This window comes from Trachemys scripta, chromosome 4 (assembly GCF_013100865.1).
Source record: "Trachemys scripta elegans isolate TJP31775 chromosome 4, CAS_Tse_1.0, whole genome shotgun sequence".
Taxonomy (NCBI): domain Eukaryota; kingdom Metazoa; phylum Chordata; order Testudines; family Emydidae; genus Trachemys; species Trachemys scripta.
Window position 1 is genome coordinate 139,760,983 of NC_048301.1, and position 19,333 is coordinate 139,780,315.

The following is a 19,333-nucleotide window of genomic DNA, read 5'->3' on the forward strand; positions in this document are numbered from 1 at the left end:
GACAGAGCCAGAAGGGTACCCAGAAGCCACCTACTACAAGACAGGCCCAACAAAGAAAGTAACAGAACGCCACTAGCTGTCACCTACAGCCACCAACTAAAACCTCTCCAGCACATCATCAAGGATATACAACGTATCCTGAAGGACGATCCCTCACTCTCACAGACCTTGGGAGAGAGGCCAGTCCTCACTTACAGACAGCCCCCCAACCTGAAGCAAATACTCAGCAGCAACCACACACCAAAAAGCACTAACCCAGGAACCAAACCGTGCAACAAACCCCGGTGCCAACTCTGTCCGCATATCTATTCAAGGACACCATCATAGGAGCTAACCACATCAGCCACACCATCAGGGGCTCATTCACCTGCACATCTACCAATGTGATATATGCCATCACGTGCCAGCAATGCCCCTCTGCCATGTACATTAGTCTTTTGTGTAGAGACTGTCTGGTTTGGCCAAAGGACACAAATCTGACATCAGGAATTGCAACATTCAAAAACCAGTAGGAGAACACTTCAACCTCCCTGGTCACTCAATAACAGACTTAAAAGTGGCAATTCTTCAACAAAAAAAACTTCAAAAACAGACTCCAACATGAAACTGCAGAACTGGAATTAATTTGCAAACTGGGGACACCATCAAATTAGGCCTGAATAAAGACTGGGAGTGGATGAGTCATTACAAAAACCTAATTTTACCATACTTATTTCCCCCTACTGTTACTCACACCTTCTTGTCAACTGTTTGAAATTACCACTCATTACCACTACAGAAGTGATTTTTCCTCCCTTGGTATTCTACTATTAATTGAATTGTCTCCTTAGACTGACCCCCCCACCTGGTAAGGTAACTCCCATCTTTTCATGTACTATGTATAAATATACCTGCTACTGTATTTTCCACTGCATGCATCTGATGAAGTGGGTTCTAGGCCACGAAAACTTATGCCCAAATAAATTTGTTAAGTCTCTAAGGTTCCACAAGGTCTCTTGGTTGTTTTAGCTAATACACCTCTACCCTGATATAACGCTGTCCTCGGGAGCCAAAAAAATCTTACCGCGTTATAGGTGAAACTGTGCTATATCTAACTTGCTTTGATCCACCGGAGCGCGTAGCCCTGCCCCCCTCCCCCACCGGAGTGCTGTTTTACTGCATTATATCGGGTCGCGTTATATTGGGGTAGAGGTGTAATTAGGCTTTTGGGACCTAAACTATTACTGGTTTTGAAGCCACAGCTTAGACTTTGGGAGAAGGGTTTTTCAGAAAGTTAAGTGAATATTTTAGTGAAACTAAAAAAGTTTTACAAAAAACTGTTCAGCTCTGTGGATGTTGTTACACTGGTATAAAACTATGTTAAATACCTACTCACTGATTCATTCATATCATTGTTTCTGAAACACAGCTGCAGAATAGGTTTTCCTGATTGAGCTGAGTAATTGTTATAAAGGGATATTGGCAATCCCCCAGTACCCATGGAAAAATTAATCTGAACAGAGATTATAGGATTTGCATTTTTAAGTACATACTGCATCAGACAGCGTCTTGTCCTCTCTTCTAGTTTGCATGACTCTACCTTTCTAATCCAGAGCATTTTTTGCCAGAGGCTGCAAGGTTAGATAATGGAATAACTTCTGTGGCTTCTTTGCTCGATAACATTCTTTAAAATATATGGAGGAAATCTCCATCCTGGTCAGTCATACTTTCAGTTTGATAAATAAATAACCCAGAAAGGGAGTTACAATTTGCAGGATTTAATCTACAACAAATTACCTTTGGAGATTTTTCCCTTTAGAAACATTAGCAAGCATGGTTTTCCTTCTTGCTTCATTGGCAATTCACTTGTCGACTGATTTACTTTGAATAACTATAGTTAATATGCCTTTTGTGGTGCGAGATTGGAGCTGAATTAAAGCAAGACACAGGACAACTTCTGTTTGATTCACTACGCCAATCACTGAATTGCTATTTGTTTTGCCAGGATTAGGGGCCATCCCTGGTGTTTTGCACAACTGCAAATAACTGTGTAAATGCCACTTACGCTGAAGCTACCTTCACTTCCTAAATGAGATGCAAACACCAAAATCATCTGTGTTTAAAGAGGTGAACTTCATGCTGGTAGGTCCATTTGCATTAGCAAATTAGCAGAAACCTTTGTTTCATTTTTACCCATCTGTGACATTACTGACATAACCTGTAACCGTATAGATCATTGTTGCAACCATTGTTATATATTTGCAGCAAATATTGTACAAAGGTTGTCGTGTAAGGTGTCTATGGGAAGGTTCTGATTGGCTGATTATGATTATTGTGACAAAGTTCCTCCTCTATCTTGGTGGGTCCTGCGCTTATTGGCAGATTTTCTTGCCTCAGAGATTCACCATGTGGGTTGGGGAACAGCCCAGAGACCTTCCCCTCTGGAAGAACCCACAGTCCAGGTCAATTGGGAGGTTTGGGGGGAACCCAGGCCCACCCTCTACTCCGGGTTCCAGCCCAGGGCCCTGTGGACTGCAGCTGTCTACAGTGCCTCCTGTAACAGCTGCATGACAGCTACAACTCCCTGGGCTACTTCCCCATGGCCTCCTCCAAACACCTTCCTTATTCTCACCACAGGATCTTCCTCCTGGTGTCTGATAACACTTATGCTCCTCAGTCCTCCAGCAGCACACCCTCTCACTCTCAGCTCCTTGTGCCTCTTGCTCCCAGCTCCTCACACTCACACCACAAACTGAAGTGAGCTCCTTTTAAAACCCAGGTGCCCTGATTAGCCTGCCTTAATTGATTCTAGCAGCTTCTTCTTAATTGGCTCCAGGTGTCCTAATTAGCCTGCCGGCCTTACCTGGTTCTAGCAGGTTCCTGATTACTCTAGTGCAGCTCCTGCTCTGGTCACTCAGGGAACAGAAAACTACTCATCCAGTGACCAGTATATTTGCCCTCTACCAGACTCCAATACCCACTGGTCTGGGTCTGTCACATAATGCTATCTGTATGTGTGTATCATTTTTATGGTTGAAGTTATGAACATTGGCTATGTACTTGTATATCAATGTATTTTGATTCTAAGTAGCCTTAGGCCTTGGCTACACTGGCTGTAACTTGCTGCGCTCAGGGGTGTGAAAACACCCCCCCCCGCCCCAGCGCAGCGAGTGCAGCGCTGTAAAGTCCCAGTGTAATCAGCACCTGTGGTGCTGCATGCTCACTCGCAGCGCTGCAAGCTATTCCCCTCGGAGAGGTGGAGTACATACAGCACTGCGAGAGAGCTCTCGCAGCGCTGGCGATGCAACTACACTCGCGCTTCACAGCGCTGCCGCGGCAGCGCTCTGAATTCTCAAGTGTAGCCAAGGCCTTAGTAAAGCATTTGGTCAGCTTCTTGAGAAAGGAATTTGCAAGTTAAGTGCCCAGTCAAGAAACACTGAACTGAAAATAGACCTTGGGAGACTCCAATCCACATAAGAAGTCTTCCTGGGGACTTTCAAGATAGCATGTGGGCAATGGCTGCCACTTGTAAAGAACTGAGTCATGCATGCCCATGTGACTTGCCCATGTGACTCCAAATTCCACTTTGCTGTAATTTTCCATAGTCAGAACAAAGTGGTGTTCTTACACCTGGAAGAAACTATAAAAGGCAGCTGCCCCATCTCCATCTTGTCTTCCATCCTGCGTCTACCTCGGGAGGGACTTTGCTACAAACTGAAGCTCTGAATGACCCATTGCAGCTGTGGATGTATTCCAGAGACTTGATTTGAAGCTGCAGTTTATCCTATCACTGCTACAAGCCTGAACCAAGAACTTTGCCATTGCCAGGGCCGGCTCTAGGCACCAGCAAAGCAAGCAGTTGCTTGGGGCAGCAGATTTGCAAGGGGCGCAAGAATCCAGCATGGGAGCTGAGAACCAACAGGGGTCCCTGGGAGCTGTAGTTCCTTGGTTAGCTCCCTGCCTATAGAGCCAGCCCTGGAGCAGGGAAAGAACTACATTTCCCAGCATTCCCTTGGCCACTAGCAACAGGAAAGGGTGTGGGAAAGGAGTATGGAACTGAAATCTGCAGCTTGCTGTGAATGGTAGGAACAGAGCCAGCTCTAGGTTTTTTGCTGCCCCCCCCCACACCCCCTGCAGCCCCAGCTCTGGCCCCCACCTGCACCCCCTGCTGCCCCAGCCTGGGCTCTTCCCCAAAGAAAGAATTGGGTGAACTAAATGGACAGTGCCCCTCTCTATCTGAAGCCTAGCAAGGCAGGTAGGTGGATCCCACTAGAATTTAAAATGAAAAGTAAGGGAGGGGAGGCTCTGGACCTGGGCAGCTTTAGATACAGTACCAGGCACTTAGGAAGATTTCCACTTCTGAGCCATGGAAGCAGAAATTGACTTTTCCTGTCCAGATATAGCTAATATTCAGAAAGGGAATCTAGCACCTGCCCTCCAGATTTGAACACCTCAAAATTCAGGAGTGCTCAAGCTCAATTTGGGCAGCTGTTACTTCATTTCCCCCAAATCAAAGATACTGATCCACTGTAACTTGCTGTAGAAAAAGTAGAATAAATTGAGCAAGAAATGCTTCCTAGTGGTTATTAGGACTGGAATTGCTATTTTAGCTCTCATCTACATCTTTTCCTTTCATGAATAAACCTTTAGATTCTAAAGGATTGGCAACAGTGTGATTTGTGGGTAAGATCTGATTTGTACATTGCTCTGGGTCTGGAGCATGGTCCTTTGGGATCAGGAGAACCTTTTTTTCTTTTACTGGGGTATCGGTTTTCATAACCATTCATCAACATAATGAGTGGCACTGGTGGTGATACTGGGAAACTGGAGTGTCTAAGGGAGTTGCTATTATCACTTATGGTTAGCCAGTGGGGTAAAACCGAAGTCTTCTCTGTTTGGCTGGTTTGGTTTGCCTTGGTGTGCATAGACACCCCAGCCTTGGGCTGTAACTGCCCTGCTGTAAGCAATCTATCCTGAATTGACACACTCAGTCAGATCCCACCAAAGCCAGCATTGCTACACCATCCTTCCAGTCCCTGCAGCCCATCCTCCACCTTAGGTTCTAGATACTTTGCCAGGGATTAAAACCTCCGGTGGGGGTGTGACGTTGCACTCCATACATTTTATGGAAATATGCTTATGAGTATGAATATGATGTAACTGGAATATGCTTTAGGCAAAAGGTCTCTTCTAAGGTATCATTACAAAGCTTATAATCTACTGAGTGTGGTCATCCTATTTGTATGCATGTATGATTATTGTATTCGAAGCTAGAAATATGAAGTATAACTCTGAGGTCCTATTGTAATTATGCAAAGTGTGGGCCATTGATGGTGGTTTAGAATCTTGATGGCTCCTGTTGTCAGAAGTCACGGGTGTGGGGCTCTGCTCTGTTCAGTGTTGATAACAGTCGGTTACGTGGGTGTTTTCCCTCTGCAGATCGCTGACACAGCAGACCCTGAGAGAACCGCCAATGACCACAGACTCCGATAAGATACGAAGGCATCCGGCCAGGTTTATTGCCAAACGAAACACAGTCTCTAACTCCCCGGATCAGATGTCTACAGTTCTCCCAGTACAGATGTGCTCTCTGACAATGGACCGGCTCAGTCAGTGGCGGGACTTACCACTGCCGCTAGGCCAGACCAAGACAACTCCTCAGGGGTGCATTCTTAGACACAGGGACAAACAAGTTACGCCTCACTCCTGACGCGTAGAGGTGCAACCCCTCTATGTGTTAGGGTGCCGCCTTTCACAAATCAACTCTACCATATTACCCTCCTGCCCCTGTTTTTAGGCTAGGTCAGCCTGTTCCTGTTATCTGTGGGGAATGTGCTAGTACCGGAGTGTTCTGGTACCATCCTGGTTATGGTGACCACATAGCAACTGTGGAAAAATGGGACGGGGGTGGGGGGGGGGTAATAGGCACCTGTATAAGAAAAAGTCTCCAAAAATGGGACAGTCTCTTTAAAAACGGGACATCTGGTCACCCACATCCTGGCACGTGTTTCCATAACTAGTGCCCAGTACCTTTTAGGTAGGGTGACCAGATGTCCCGTTTTTAAAGGGACAGCCCTTTTTTGGGGACTTTTTCTTATATAGACACCTCACCCCCTGTCCCATTTTTTCACAGTTGCTATCTGGTAACCCTACTTTTAGGTAGGCAACATCAGCCTCTTCTTGCCAGATTCTGTGAGCAGGGCCTGCCTCTGGCTCCCAGTTTAACTTTGCTTTATGTTAGCAAAGTCTTGACCGTTACTTTAGTTCAGGCCTTAGGCCTCATACCAGGCCTCTGATGCAAGAGTTTATGTTTCAGGGCCTCATCTTACTACATTCCCCCACTTTTTGTCTTTTTATGGGGAGGATGTTAACCCATTGTCCCAGAAAAGCATAATGCATGGACTGAAGATAACCCAGATGACTAAAAACGGTTATGTGGTTACCTTATTTTACCATTCATACACTCATGCCCCTGCACATTTCCTCGTATGACTGATAGATTTTATTATCCAATTATTTTTAGTCCCTTATGGTGGGCCTGGGAATGTTAGGCCCGGGACCATGATTGAGGAATATAGTATTATGTTTCAGAGTAGCAGCCGTGTTAGTCTGTATCAGCAAAAACAATGAGGAGTCCTCGTATCACCTTGGAGACTAACAAATTTATTTGGGCATAAGTTTTCATGGGCTAAAACCCACTTCAGCAGATGCATGGAGTGGAAACTACAGTAGGCAGGTATAAATACACAGCACATGAAAAGATGGGAGTTGCCTTACCAAGTGGCGGGTCAGTGCTAACGAACCAATTCAATTAAGGTGGAAGTGGGCTATTCTCAACAGTCGACAAGAAGGGGTGAATACCAAGGGAGGAAAAATCACTTTTGTAGTGCTAATGAGGCCAATGCAATCAAGGTGGCCCATTTCAACTGTCAACTGTTTGAAATGGGCCACCTTAATTGAATTGGCTTGTTAGCACTGACACTCCCCCCCACACACACACAACTTGGTAAGACAACTCCCCCATCCCAACAAGGACTCCTCGTTGTTTTTGTAGTATTATGATTGAGCCTTAGAGACACTCCCAAATAATTAATATATATGAATAATATGGATATGGCGTATATATTTGTCGCGTATATAGGTATAGATGTATAGTATGTATGTGTACATATGACACTACCTTATATCCAAGCATAACCATGTTTTTCCAGGCTGGTGTTGTACTCTGGCCCTTTTACTTTGGTGCCACAGGTAGAAACACATTCTTATTAGGGCAATTGCAGTTATCACCTGTCTCATCATTAGTAATAGGCTGAGTGTTTTGAACTACTGGGATAGGCATTGTTACAGTGTGTTCCACAGGATTATGTATATGAGAAGTAAAACAGAAATTTGGAGTAGTGACACTACCACCGAGGCCTTAATAACTAAATATCTTGTAATTAGTTACTACCCAGTACTGCCCGTCCATGTTATAGGTCACCCTTACTGCTGGTTGTCACCCTCTGGTTAAGCTTCACTGAGCAGGAAACAGAAGTGGGGATTTCCAGGGTGGGGTTAAGGTGGTTCCCTAGCTTGTGGTTTTCTGTCATGTTAGATTGTGATTTCTACAGCGGACAGCTCGCTTACTCGCCAGATCAGCAGTTGGGGTCACCAATGTTGTCAGAAATCACCGGTGTGATGCTCTGCTCTGTTCAGTGTTGATAACAGTCGGTTGCGTATGTGTGTTCCCTCTGTGTGCTGCCCCAGCTCTGCAGATCGCTGACACAGCAGACCCTGAGAGACTCCCCAATGACCACAGACTCTGATAAGGTATGAAGACACCCGGCCAGGTTTATTGCCAAACGAAACACAGTCTCTAACTCCCCGGATCAGATGTCTACAGTTCTCCCAGTACAGATGTGCTCCCTGACAATGGACCGGCTCAGTCAGTGGCGGGACTTACCACTGCCGCTAGGCCAGACCAAGACAACTCCTCAGGGGTGCATTCTTAGACACAGGTACAAACAAGTTACACATCACTCCTGACGCGTAGAGGTGCAACCCCTCTATGGGTCAGGGTTCCGCCTCTCACAAAACAACTCTACCTTATTACCCTCCTGCCCCTGTCTTTAGGATAGGTCAGCCTGTTCCTGTTATCTGTGGGGAATGTGCTAGTACCGGAGTGTTCTGGTACCATCCTGGCACATGTTTCCATAACTAATGCCCCGCAGGGCCGTCCTTACCCAGACGCAAAGTACCCAGATGCATAGGGCACCAGGAAATTTGGGGCACCACACCTGCACAGCTGCATGCAGTTCCAGCCCCTGCTCCACCTCTTCCCCTAGCCCCCGCCCCTGCTCCCCACCCCTACTCACCTGAGGACTGCAGCAGGGCCGGGCCTGCACTCACCAGCAGTGGGAAGTGCAGTGACCTGGCCCTGGCCACGCCGCTGGTGAGTGCTGGGAGGCGGTTCCCCCTGCCTCCCAAGCCAGCCCCCCCCCACCCCCACCCCACAGAGGCCTGGAGCCCCACATGGTCTCCCGCAGGGGGCTGCATAGGGCCCAGGAATAGCTAGGGATGACCCTGGTGCCCAGTACCTTTTAGGTATGTGTAATTTTGCAACATCAGCCTCTTCTTGACAGATTCTGTGAGCAGGGCCTGCCTCTGGGTCACAGCTTAACTTTGCTTTATGTTAGCAAAGTCTTGACCGTTACTTTAGTTCAGGCCTTAGGCATCATACCAGGCCTCTGATGCAAGAGTTTATGTTTCAGGGCCTCATCTTACTACAGCTCCCATTGACTAGGACAATTGGTTGTGAATGGTTCTGTTTACTTGCAAACCTTTCTGGGTATGTGCAGGCCAGCCCAGGAAGAATGGAGGCTGGGGTCTCACAGGACATGTGAACATGTCACCTGATACTGGAATCCATCTTAAACCTGGTGCTTTTCCATTAAAAGGAGGGGTGGGGACCCAGAGAGACAAAAGATTCCAAAACTATATAAGAGGGTGGAACAGAACAAGGGGGGCTGCCAGTCATGAGAACAGCCCTGCTTACAAGCTAAGGCTGCCAGTCATGAGACAGCCCCTGTTTTCCACCTAAGATGTCTGTTGGAACTAACAAGGACTGTACCAGGGGAAAGGATTGGGCCCAAACTAGGAAGGAGTCTAGTCTGTGAAAGAAGCTTATTGCAACATCTCTGAGGGTGAGATTTTACCTGTAAACTGTTTCTTAACGTATTAGGCTTAGACTTGCGTGTTTTTGCTTTATTTTGCTTGGTGACTTACTTTGTTCTGTCTGTTATTACTTGAAACCACTTAAATCCTACTTTTATACTTAATAAAATCACTTTTGTTTATTAATGAGCCCAGAGTAAGTGATTAATACCTGGGGGAGCAAACAGCTGTGCATCTCTCTCTGTAGAGAGAGACAATTTATGAGTTTACCCTGTATAAGCTTTATACAGAGTAAAACGGATTTATTTGGGGTTTGGATTGAATTGGGAGCTGGGTGTCTGGGTGCTGGAGATAGGTAACCTGCTGAGATGTTTTTAGTTAAAGTCTGCAGCTTTGGGGGCATGGCCCAGACCCTGGGTCTATGTTGCAGCAGGCTAGCATGTCTGGCTTAACAAGGCAGGGTTCTGGAGTCCCAAGCTGGCAGAGAAAATGGGCTCAGAGGTAATTCCAGTACCTCAACTGACAGTCCCATCACAGGGGGCAGGACATTGCAGGCACTACCACAGTTTAAAATAAATTACAGCACCACCACCAAAATGTCGGTCAACAAAACACAATGATCCCTTCTGGATTGCAAGCACAGAAGCCTGAGCAAACAGGGCTTCCGTTGTTATGACTTCTGTGGTCAAGTTTTAGTAGAGCTGAGGTTCAGAAAGGCTTTGGCCGCTGTGCTGTCTGGGAAAACCCGGACATATGGGAACCCTATTGAAATGACCCCCGGGTCCTTCGCAGAGGACAGCCCACCAGCAGCCCCTCTCTTTTCAAGCAGGGTTCCAGCTCAAGCGGGGGTGTTGTTTGCTACCATGGCTCCGGGGGATGGCAGATCTGGCAGGCAGATGGGTGCCGAAACGTCTACATGCCCCCGTGCTCTCGCAGTGCGAAGCACCACCCAGCCCTGTCACTATGGACAGTAAACACAACACATGGGAGGCATTGGCCAACAAACTTCCTCTGCATTTCGTGGTCTTCACACAGCCTTGAGCAGCGCACCATACCACATCCGGTCCACACTCACCCCTGCCCCTGGCACCAGTCCCTGCTACACTTCCTCCAGCAATCTAACTCCACTCCTCCGACCCACTCAGCCTGCGAACTCCAGTTTTCTTCATCTGATGGCCTCAGTTCTATCCAGGATCACTCCGGTTATGCCACAGATCCGGGCCATTACCTCTCTCTTAGTCGTGTGCGAAGTAGAGCTAACATACAGCAATTGCATTTCATGTTGAAGGGCTAGTCTCCTGCTGTCCCATGTCTTTAGCATCCATGTCTCACATGCATCTAGCAAGATGCTGAAGACCAGAGACTGCAGCAATTTCATTGGACACTGCCCGGTAACAACTTTGCTTTTCCAAAGCGGCCGAGTGTCACTAGAGCCGCAGTTCCGAGTCCGATTCTATGTCAGATCTCTACGTCCCTTGGGGTCACGCTACCCAGGTATCTGACGTGCTCCGCGCACTCTGGTGCCGCCTCAGATTTGGTGTGAAGATCTTCTCCTTTTCAACAGACCCAGCTGTCACCATTGTCGTTGGGCGACATCTTTACACCAAACGTCTCTGCTTGCACAACTCTTCTGAGCAATTATTGCACCTCCTCATGCAACGACTCCGTTAGGTCAATATCCGCAGCAAAGCACAGGGGACTCATTCAAGACACTGACCAAGCCATTAGGGGTTTTGTTATTTCTGGCAGGACCCAGATGCCTCAGTGAGAACCGAGCCCGCAGGCGAAGGTGGAGGCTCTGGCTACATCTACACGGCCAGCGGAAACCCGCAGCAGCAAGTCTCAGAGCCCGGGCTGACAGACTCGGGGTCATGGGGCTTGGCTCCGGCTCTAAGAACAGCCAAGTAGGCATGTGGGCTTGAGCTGGAGCTCAGGCTGTGAGGCCGGGAAGCGGGGTGGGTTTCACAGCCCAACTCCAGCCTGAGCCAACCGTCCGCTCGGCTAGGTTTAGTGCGAGAGCGCAAGGGCGAGTCTAACAGGCCCGGCTCGGAGACTGGCTGCTGCAGGTTTCTACTTGGCAGGTAGACGTACCCTCAGCCCCTGCACCACATAGCTGGCAGCCTATGATGAGCAGAGCTGGGGATAGACCCCAGGATGTGGAGCTAAAGGGGGGGGAGAGAGAGAGAGAAAGAGAGAAGGAAGGCACCCCCTACTGAGCCCCCCTGCCCCTCCGCAGCACGGCGCTCCCCTGCCGAGCCCCCTGTCTGCTCCCTGCAGCACAGTGCCCCCCGCTGAGCCCCTCTGTGCCCTGCAGCACAGCGCCCCCTGCCGAGCTCCCTGCAGCACAGCGACCCCTACTGAGCCCTCCGCAGCATAGCGCCCCCTGCCCGCTCCCTGCAGCACAGCACCCCCCGCTGAGCCCCTCTGTGCCCTGCAGCACAGCGCCCCCTGCCGAGCTCCCTGCAGCACAGTGACCCCTACTGAGCCCTCCACAGCACAGTGTCCCCTGCTGAGCCCCCCAGTCCCTCCGCAGCACAGCGTCCCCTGCTGAGCCCCCCTGTGCCCTGCAGCACAGCACCCCCCAGCACTGCTCTGCCAGTGCTGAGCCTCTCCACATACACCCCCCCGCCACTCACCTCCACGGAGAAGTGTTTGCCATCAATCTGCTGCTCCAAGCCAGGCCGCCTCCCCCTGGCCCCAGTGCAAGAGCCAGCCAGGCTGACAGGCCAAAGGCACGGGGGTTGGGGGGGCCCATCCACATGCGTGATGATGTCGATGGGGAGCTGCAGCTGCCTAATGCCACAGCAGTGTGTGATAGCGCCTTCCACGCCAACTCCGGCATCATTCGAGCCCAGATGGACAGGCACATGTAGATAGATTGATAGTGTGGATGCAGAGATAAATGGCTGGGACCATAGGGGGATGGATGGATATGTAGGTCCCTAGAGGGCTGGAGGGATGGATAGCTGGGTATGACGGAGTCCACTCACCACCGCAGCGCCTCCTGCTGGCCACCACAGGAATTAGCTCCACCAACCAGTGCACCGTCTCCAGGTGGTGCCTCTCCTGATGTTGTCTCCGACTGCAGACCCGCCTCAGTCAAAGTACCACAGTGAAGAGGCACTGACTTTCCCTTGTGCCGGGGGGAGCTCGACCCCCAGCTCTGCCCCAGGCCCCGCCCCCAGCCACTCCTCCCCTTCCCTCCAGGCCCTGCCCCGCTACAGCCCCGCTCTTACCACCCCCCGCCCCTCCTTTTCCTGCCCCGTTCCGCCCCCTCCCCCGATCACTGTGTCCTCGCTCCTATCCCCTCCCCTCCAGCCTCCTGCATACCACAGAACAGCTGATGGCGGCAGGTGGGAGGGCAGAGGAGGAGGGAGAAGCGCTCATTGGCAGGGCCCACCGGCGGGCAGGAGGCACTGGGGGGAGGGAGAGGTGCTGATAGGGGGGGTTTTTCGCTGTGGGTGCTCCAGCCCTGGAGTCAGCACCTATGCCGCAGTGTCCTCTTCTTGCCCCCAGCCATGTCATCAGCGTGTTTTCCCCCTTCCAGGGGTGAAGTAGCTCAGTTCAATAGTCCAGCCCCTTCCCCAATGGCAAGTGGGGGGTACCCGGGTCCACCCACTACTCCGGGTCCTGACCCAGGGACCCTGTAGACAGCAGCCTCCTGCTGCATCCCCTTAACTTTGCTCTATGCTGCTTCTATTCCCTGGGCCACTTCCCTGCAGCCCCAGCCCTCTTCTCGGAGTATCCAGTCAGCAAGTCCCAGCAGTCAGCCACCAGCTCCCGCTTGCTCCCCCAGTCCCTGCCAGCAACTGCTCTGTCCAACCTTTCCTGCAACCCGCTAGGAACACAGTCCTCACTCCTTGGGCTCCCCAGAGCAACTGACTGTCTCTGGCCTTGCAGCTCCTTTTATGTGATCCCACTGGGCCTTGATTGGCTGCTCTGTGCAGCCTCCCTCCAATTGGCTGCTTCCTGCGCAGCCTCACTAGGCTGCTTGGAGGACTCACCTCCATTGCGTCTTTCTGGGACAAGGTGTGGAGGCCCATGAGGCCTCCATTAACCTTTTCTTCTCCGGTGTGGGGTGAACACCCCAACACAGAGATGAAGAGATGGAACGATTTGTGGGTGAGTAGGTAAGGGATATAGTGATGGGTGGGTGGTGGGTAGTTGGATTTGTAGAGGGTTGGAGGGGTGGATTGTTGAGTAATTGGGTCCATAGGGTGATGGAGGGATGGGTAGTTGGGCCCATAGGGGGATGGAAGGATGGGTAGTTGGGTCCAAAGAGGGTTTCAGGGTTAGGTAGTTGATCCATAGGAGGTTGAAAAGATGGGTAATTGGGTCCATGGGGGGTGGAGGAAAGGATAGTTAGGTAGATGGGTCCATATAGTGAGGGAGGGAAGGAGGGAAGGATGGGTTGTTGGATCCACAGGAGAATAGAGGGAGGGATAGCTAGGTCCAATGGAGGGATGCATGGATGGGTAGTTGGTCCCACAGTGGGATGGATAGTTGGGTATGTAGGGGAATGGAGGGATGGGTAGTTGGGTCTGTAGGGTGATGGAGGGATGGATAATTGGGTCTCTTGGGCAATAGAGGGATGAGTCGTTGGATCCAGAGGGGGATGGATAGTTGGGTGTGTAGAGTGATGGATGGGTGGTTGGGTTCATGAGGGGCATGGATGCATACATAGAGGAGGGTGTGGGGAAATGGATAGACATGTAGGTGGGTCTGCATGGGGATGGATGGAAAGATAAATCAATCTTCTGCAGCCCTCCTTGCCACAACTGACTCCCCCTTTGGCCCCTCCCCTGTAACAACCCTCCCATGGCAGAAGCCCCCTCCCCCTCCCATAGGGAGCACAGGGTAGTAGGTGGCACTCACCAGCAGTGCACATTTCAACCTGGCTCAGCCCAGCCTCACTCTGCTTCTCCTAGAAGGAGAAGGGCTTCACCGGGCTCAGCTCCACCCAGCTACCAGGGAATGGCGGGGCAGAGATGGCAAGAGCAGGAGGAGGGACGGGGGCGGAGAGCGGGGTTCAGGAGTCAGGACTCCTTCAGTCTATTCTACTTCCCCCCTCCCCGCAGTCTCTGGGTTGGTTAATCACAGATCCAGCCCCATGACCAGGTTTGCTATTAACCATTCATGCTGGCCCCTGGGGACCCTTCCAGGAGGTGTCATTTCATTGCAGGGAGAGAGACAGAAACAGTATGGAGAGGGTGCCGCAGCCCAGGGCCGTCATCAACAACCCTGCTGACATTGGAGTCATCGTGGGCTACTTCATCCTGGTCATCTGCGTAGGGCTCTGGGTATGTGACCTCTCTCCCACCCCCCCAACACTGGGCAACAGGGGAAGAAATGGCACAGGGTAGAGACCTGAGCCACTCTTCTGGGACCCAGAACCACCAGGCAGAAACCTGGACCCAGAACCAGAACTCACCACCCCAAAATTAGACCCAAAACTTGAGTCAAGGACATCCGCATATCATAGGCGCCAACTTTCTCCGGCACCAGTAGGTGCTCGTGCCCTCCACCCCTTACCCCTCCCCTGGCCCCGCCCCCATTCCAACCCCATCCCCAAAGTCCCCATCCTAACTCCGCCCCCTCCCTGCCCCTATTGGATCCCTTCCCCAAATCCCCGCCATGGCCCCGCCTCTTCCCCCAGCGCGCCGCATTCCCCCTCCTCCCCCCCTGCCCCACGAATAAGCTGTTTTACGGCACAAGCGCTGGGAGGAAGGGTGGAGAAGCAGGACACGGTGGCACGCTGGTGGAGGAGGCAGAGGCGGAGGTAAGCTGGAGCTGCCGGTGGGTGCAGAGCACCCACCAATTTTTTTCCGTGGGTGCTTCAGTCCTGGAGCACCCACGGAGTTGGCACCTATGCCACATATACACCCTGCTATCCATCCATCCATCCATTCATCCACCCATCCCCATATACAACCCTCTATCTATTCCCCCATCTCCATATACACCCCTCTATCCATCCTCCCATCTCCATATACACCCTGCTATCCATCCACCCATCCCCATATACACCCCTCTATCTATCCATCCATCCACCCATCCCCATATACACCCTGCTATCTATCCATCCCCATATACATCCCTCTATCTATCCACCCATCCCCATATACACCCCTCTGTCTATCCATCCACCCACCCATCCCCATATACACCCTGCTCTCTATCCCCCATCCTTCATTCCCCATACACACCCCTCTGTCTATCCCTTTATCTGTCTCCATACACACCTCCCTACCTATGTAGCCATCCTGATACCCAACCTTCTACCCATTCAGTCCCAAACACAGCCCTCTCTTTATCCATCTACACACCGCTCTGTCCACCCACCCATCCCACTACTCACCCCTCTATCCATTCCCATACACACCCTTCTGTCCACCCATCCATCCCACTACTCACCCCTCTATCCAGCCCCATACACACCCCTCTAGCCAGCTGTTTATCCCCATACACACACATTTACCTATCTCCATACACACCCCTATATCCAGCTGTCTATCCCTATAGACACACAGCTACCTATCCCCATACACACCCCTCTAGCCATCAATCTCCAGACACCCCCACACACTTATCCATCCAACCATCCCAGAATCAAGCATCACTACCCAGGAACTCAGACTCTGAAACTTGAATTTCCATCTCGATCCTAGCATATCCCTGTTGCTGGCAGATCCCAGAACCAAAACCCAGGGCTCAACCCCGGAAGTCTGACCCCAGAACCTGAGCTGCAGCCCGGGAAGCCCATACAGCCCAGAACAGCAGGGCTCAGAAGGGCCTGTGGCTGAGGCCCACATCCACAGAGGACTTAGGTGCCCAAGTCCTAGTTTTAGGCTCCCCTGAGATCCACAAAACACTCGCTCGGCTCCCACCCAACACCTAAGTCATTGCAGTAGAAGTTTCATACCCGCCCGAGTTTCTGCCTCGGGGCACGTGAGCTGCTGCCTGCCTCTGGGCGTCTGGGCACCTGTCTCGCGCCTAAGCCCCAGCATGACTCCCTCAGTTCCTCCTGGTAGAGCTGGTCTGAGGTGGCTCAGTGAAGGAGTGGTTGCAGCTGGGGGACTGGCCCCAGGGGTCTCCCACCTCCCAGCTGGGTGTCCCAACCACCGGCCCACAGAGTCCTTCTCAAGCTCTGGCCTCCTCTCTCTCTGGCCCAGGGACTCTTGTTCTTTAAAGCCACCGAGGAGGAGGAGCTGTACCAGGAGAGACCAAGGGAGCCCCCATATCCAACCATCCTATTATCGCTCTGTGGCTTCTCTTCACGCAGAGGGGGGAATTGAACCAGGAGCTTCCACATCCCAGGCTGAGCGCTCTAAGCACTGGGCTGGAAGTTGTAAGCTGGGCACCTCCTCCTGTGGCTGTTTTGTGTGGAGCGAGGCAGGCACTCAACTCATTCTCACAAGGAACAATGCAGGCACCGAAGCTGCCCGACCCCAGGAGAGGGGTTCCCAGCTCTGGGTCACTGGCAGAGCGAGGCGCCTCTCTGCAGCTTGGACTGGGGGGCGAACTCCATGAGAGGGGCGGGACTTAGGACCCCCCCATCTCCCATTGTCTAGCTCAGCTGGCTCCCCGCCTAGCACACCTGGCATCCATTCATTATATAGGGAGCCTGGTGCCTAGCTCAGGCTTTCTGGATCCCAGTGTTGGTCCAATGATTTTCTCAGCACCTAAACATTAGGTGTTCCCGTGCTGAGCACCATGATGCCTAAGTCCCTTTGTGGAGCTGGGTCCTAGAACCAACTACCTCATGTGATTGACATGCCTAGAACCCAAGTCACTGGCATGATTGATGTACCTAGAACCCAAACCGCTGAGCTCTAGGATGGGGCTGTCCCTGTCCCGCCACTCCCATGACATCTCTGTCCCTTCTCCCCCTTATAGCTCCCTCTACGCCACCCCAGGAGGGTCCCATCTCACAGTGGAAGGACTGGTGGGGCCTCATCCCGGCTGTACAGTTGTGTTTTCGCTCGTCTCTTAGTCTCAGCTCTTTGATCTCAGCTCCAGATTGGGCAGGGACGGGGGAAGAGGTTGTTAATTATTACTGAGAAGTACATGGTCCAGGAATGCTCATGAGGCCTGTAATGAGGTGTACATTTCAACAGATTAGCAGATTAGTCAGGGAGCAGAAATGTACGGCGTGGGCCTCCTGCATCGCCTCGCCACACAAAGCCCCCTGTCCATGGACCAATGGCTTTAATAAGTCACTGTGGCCCCTCCAACTCACCGGCCCCATCCCCTCACAGCCCCGAGTGCTGGATCCTCCCCTCGTGGACACCTCAGCTTGCCGCAGTCCATGGCAAAGACCCAAAATGGTGGGACACACCAGAATTACTCAGGCAAGACATGTGCACCGCAGTGGGATTCCTCTCTCAATGCCAGGCTGGCTCACAACCGAGGCCCATCTAACCCAGTCTCCAGCAAAGGACAATGTGAGACATACACACTCCTCCGCCCCCGCGCTATATGTCTCAACTGGGTCTCTAACAGGGACTCCCTGAAGCCCTACAGCAGGAGGCTGTGTCATCAACTCGGGCTAGTTTCAGCCACTGAAATATCCAGTCCCTCTTTGAATCTTGGCCCCCACAATTTCTGGTGGCGGGGAGTTCCGAAGGCCGATCACGCCTCGGGTGAAAGTGCATTTCCTGCCTCCTTGTGATTGACTCCAGGAGCTCAAGCTATTTAGCGTAACCAAGAGCAGGTGAAGGGGTGGGCTGATCCCAGTCTGTACGTACCTCCATAGGGAACAAATAATTAATACTGGGCTCTTTAGCGAATGAAGGTCTGGCATGACTCAGTGGCTGGAAGCAGACAAATTCAGACTGGAAATAAGGGGTATGTTTTTAAGAGTGAGGGGAATTAACCATTGGAACAGCTCACCCAGGGCTATGGCCGATTCGCCATCGCTGGGACGTTGCGCTAATAGATCTGCCCCTGTTCAGCCAGGAATGATTTGGGGCAGTTCCCTGGCCTGTGATCCATGGGAGGTCAGACCCGGCCGGCCTGAGAATCTCTGAATCTCTGAGCCCCAGGCCAGTCACTCTCCAGAGCAGATTTGGTCCAGCTCCCTGCTCTTTCCCATCGCCCTTCTCTGAGCCTGGCGTCTCCAGCCAGAGCTGGGGGAACTCACCCCGTGGAGGGAGATGGAGCTGGTTGGGTATCTCTGGAGCTGGTGGAGAAACGCAGCATCCAGCCCCTGGAAAATGCCCTCCTCCCGCTCTCGCCCCTGTAGTCCATGTGCCGCACCAACCGGAACACCATTGGGGGTTACTTCCTGGCTGGTAGAAACATGGTCTGGTGGCCGGTGAGTATTGCAATGGGGGCAGGATAAGATAGATAGATAGATAGATAGATAGATAGATAGATAGATAGATAGATAGATAGATAGATAGATGTGTATGGGGCTAACCCATCAATCTCAGGAATGGATTCAGAGCTGGGTTTAGGGAAGAGGGTTAATACTTGACCCTAGCAGCAGCTGGGGTGAGGATGGGGGGGGCAAGGGATTGACATCAGGGGGACCATAGCAAGGAGATGAGGTTGAGTGGCAGGGGGTGGTGTTAGGGGCAGTGCCCAGGGGCAGGGGGTGGCATTAGGGACAGTGACTGGGGGCAGGGGTGGCATTGGGGGCAGTGCCCGGGGGCACGGGTTGGCATTAGGGACAGTGACTGGGGGCAGGGGGTGGCGTTAAGGACAGTGCCTGGGGGCAGGAGGTGACGTTAGGGACAGAGCCTGGGGGCAGGGGGTGGCATTAGGGACAGAGCCTAGGGCAGGAGGTGGCATTGGGGCAGTGCCCAGGGGAAGGGGGTGGCATTAGGGACAATGCTTGGTGCATCTATCCAATGCCCAGTCCCTCTCCCTTGTGCTGTGCTGCAGGTGGGTGCGTCTCTCTTTGCCAGTAACATCGGCAGTGGGCACTTCGTGGGGCTGGCTGGCACCGGTGCTGCCAATGGGCTGGCGGTGGCCGGCTTCGAGTGGAATGTAAGTGATTTCGAGTGCCCATAACCCCCTCCCCGTCCCTGCCCCACCTCCCCCTCCCTGACCCCGCTCCGCTTTCCCACCAGGCTCTCTTCGTGGTTCTCCTCCTCGGATGGCTCTTCGTACCTGTCTACCTCACTGCCGGGGTGAGCATCACACTGGGTATAGGCGGGAGGCTGGGAGCCAGGACTTCTGGGTTCTATCCCCA

At 52.0% G+C, this 19,333-nt stretch overlaps 1 protein-coding gene across 1 annotated transcript in view; it reads left to right on the plus strand.

The window, feature by feature from the left end:
- The first annotated feature begins 14,321 nt into the window (after window positions 1-14,321).
- Window positions 14,322-19,333, plus strand: part of LOC117876596 (sodium/glucose cotransporter 2-like) — a 9,868-nt gene continuing 4,856 nt past the window's right edge. The window contains exons 1-4 of the mRNA XM_034768847.1: window positions 14,322-14,435; window positions 18,380-18,451; window positions 19,024-19,128; window positions 19,212-19,321. Of these exons, the coding sequence (XP_034624738.1) occupies window positions 14,337-14,435; window positions 18,380-18,451; window positions 19,024-19,128; window positions 19,212-19,321 (386 nt within the window). The 5' untranslated portion in view covers window positions 14,322-14,336. The remainder of the gene's footprint in view (window positions 14,436-18,379; window positions 18,452-19,023; window positions 19,129-19,211; window positions 19,322-19,333) is intronic.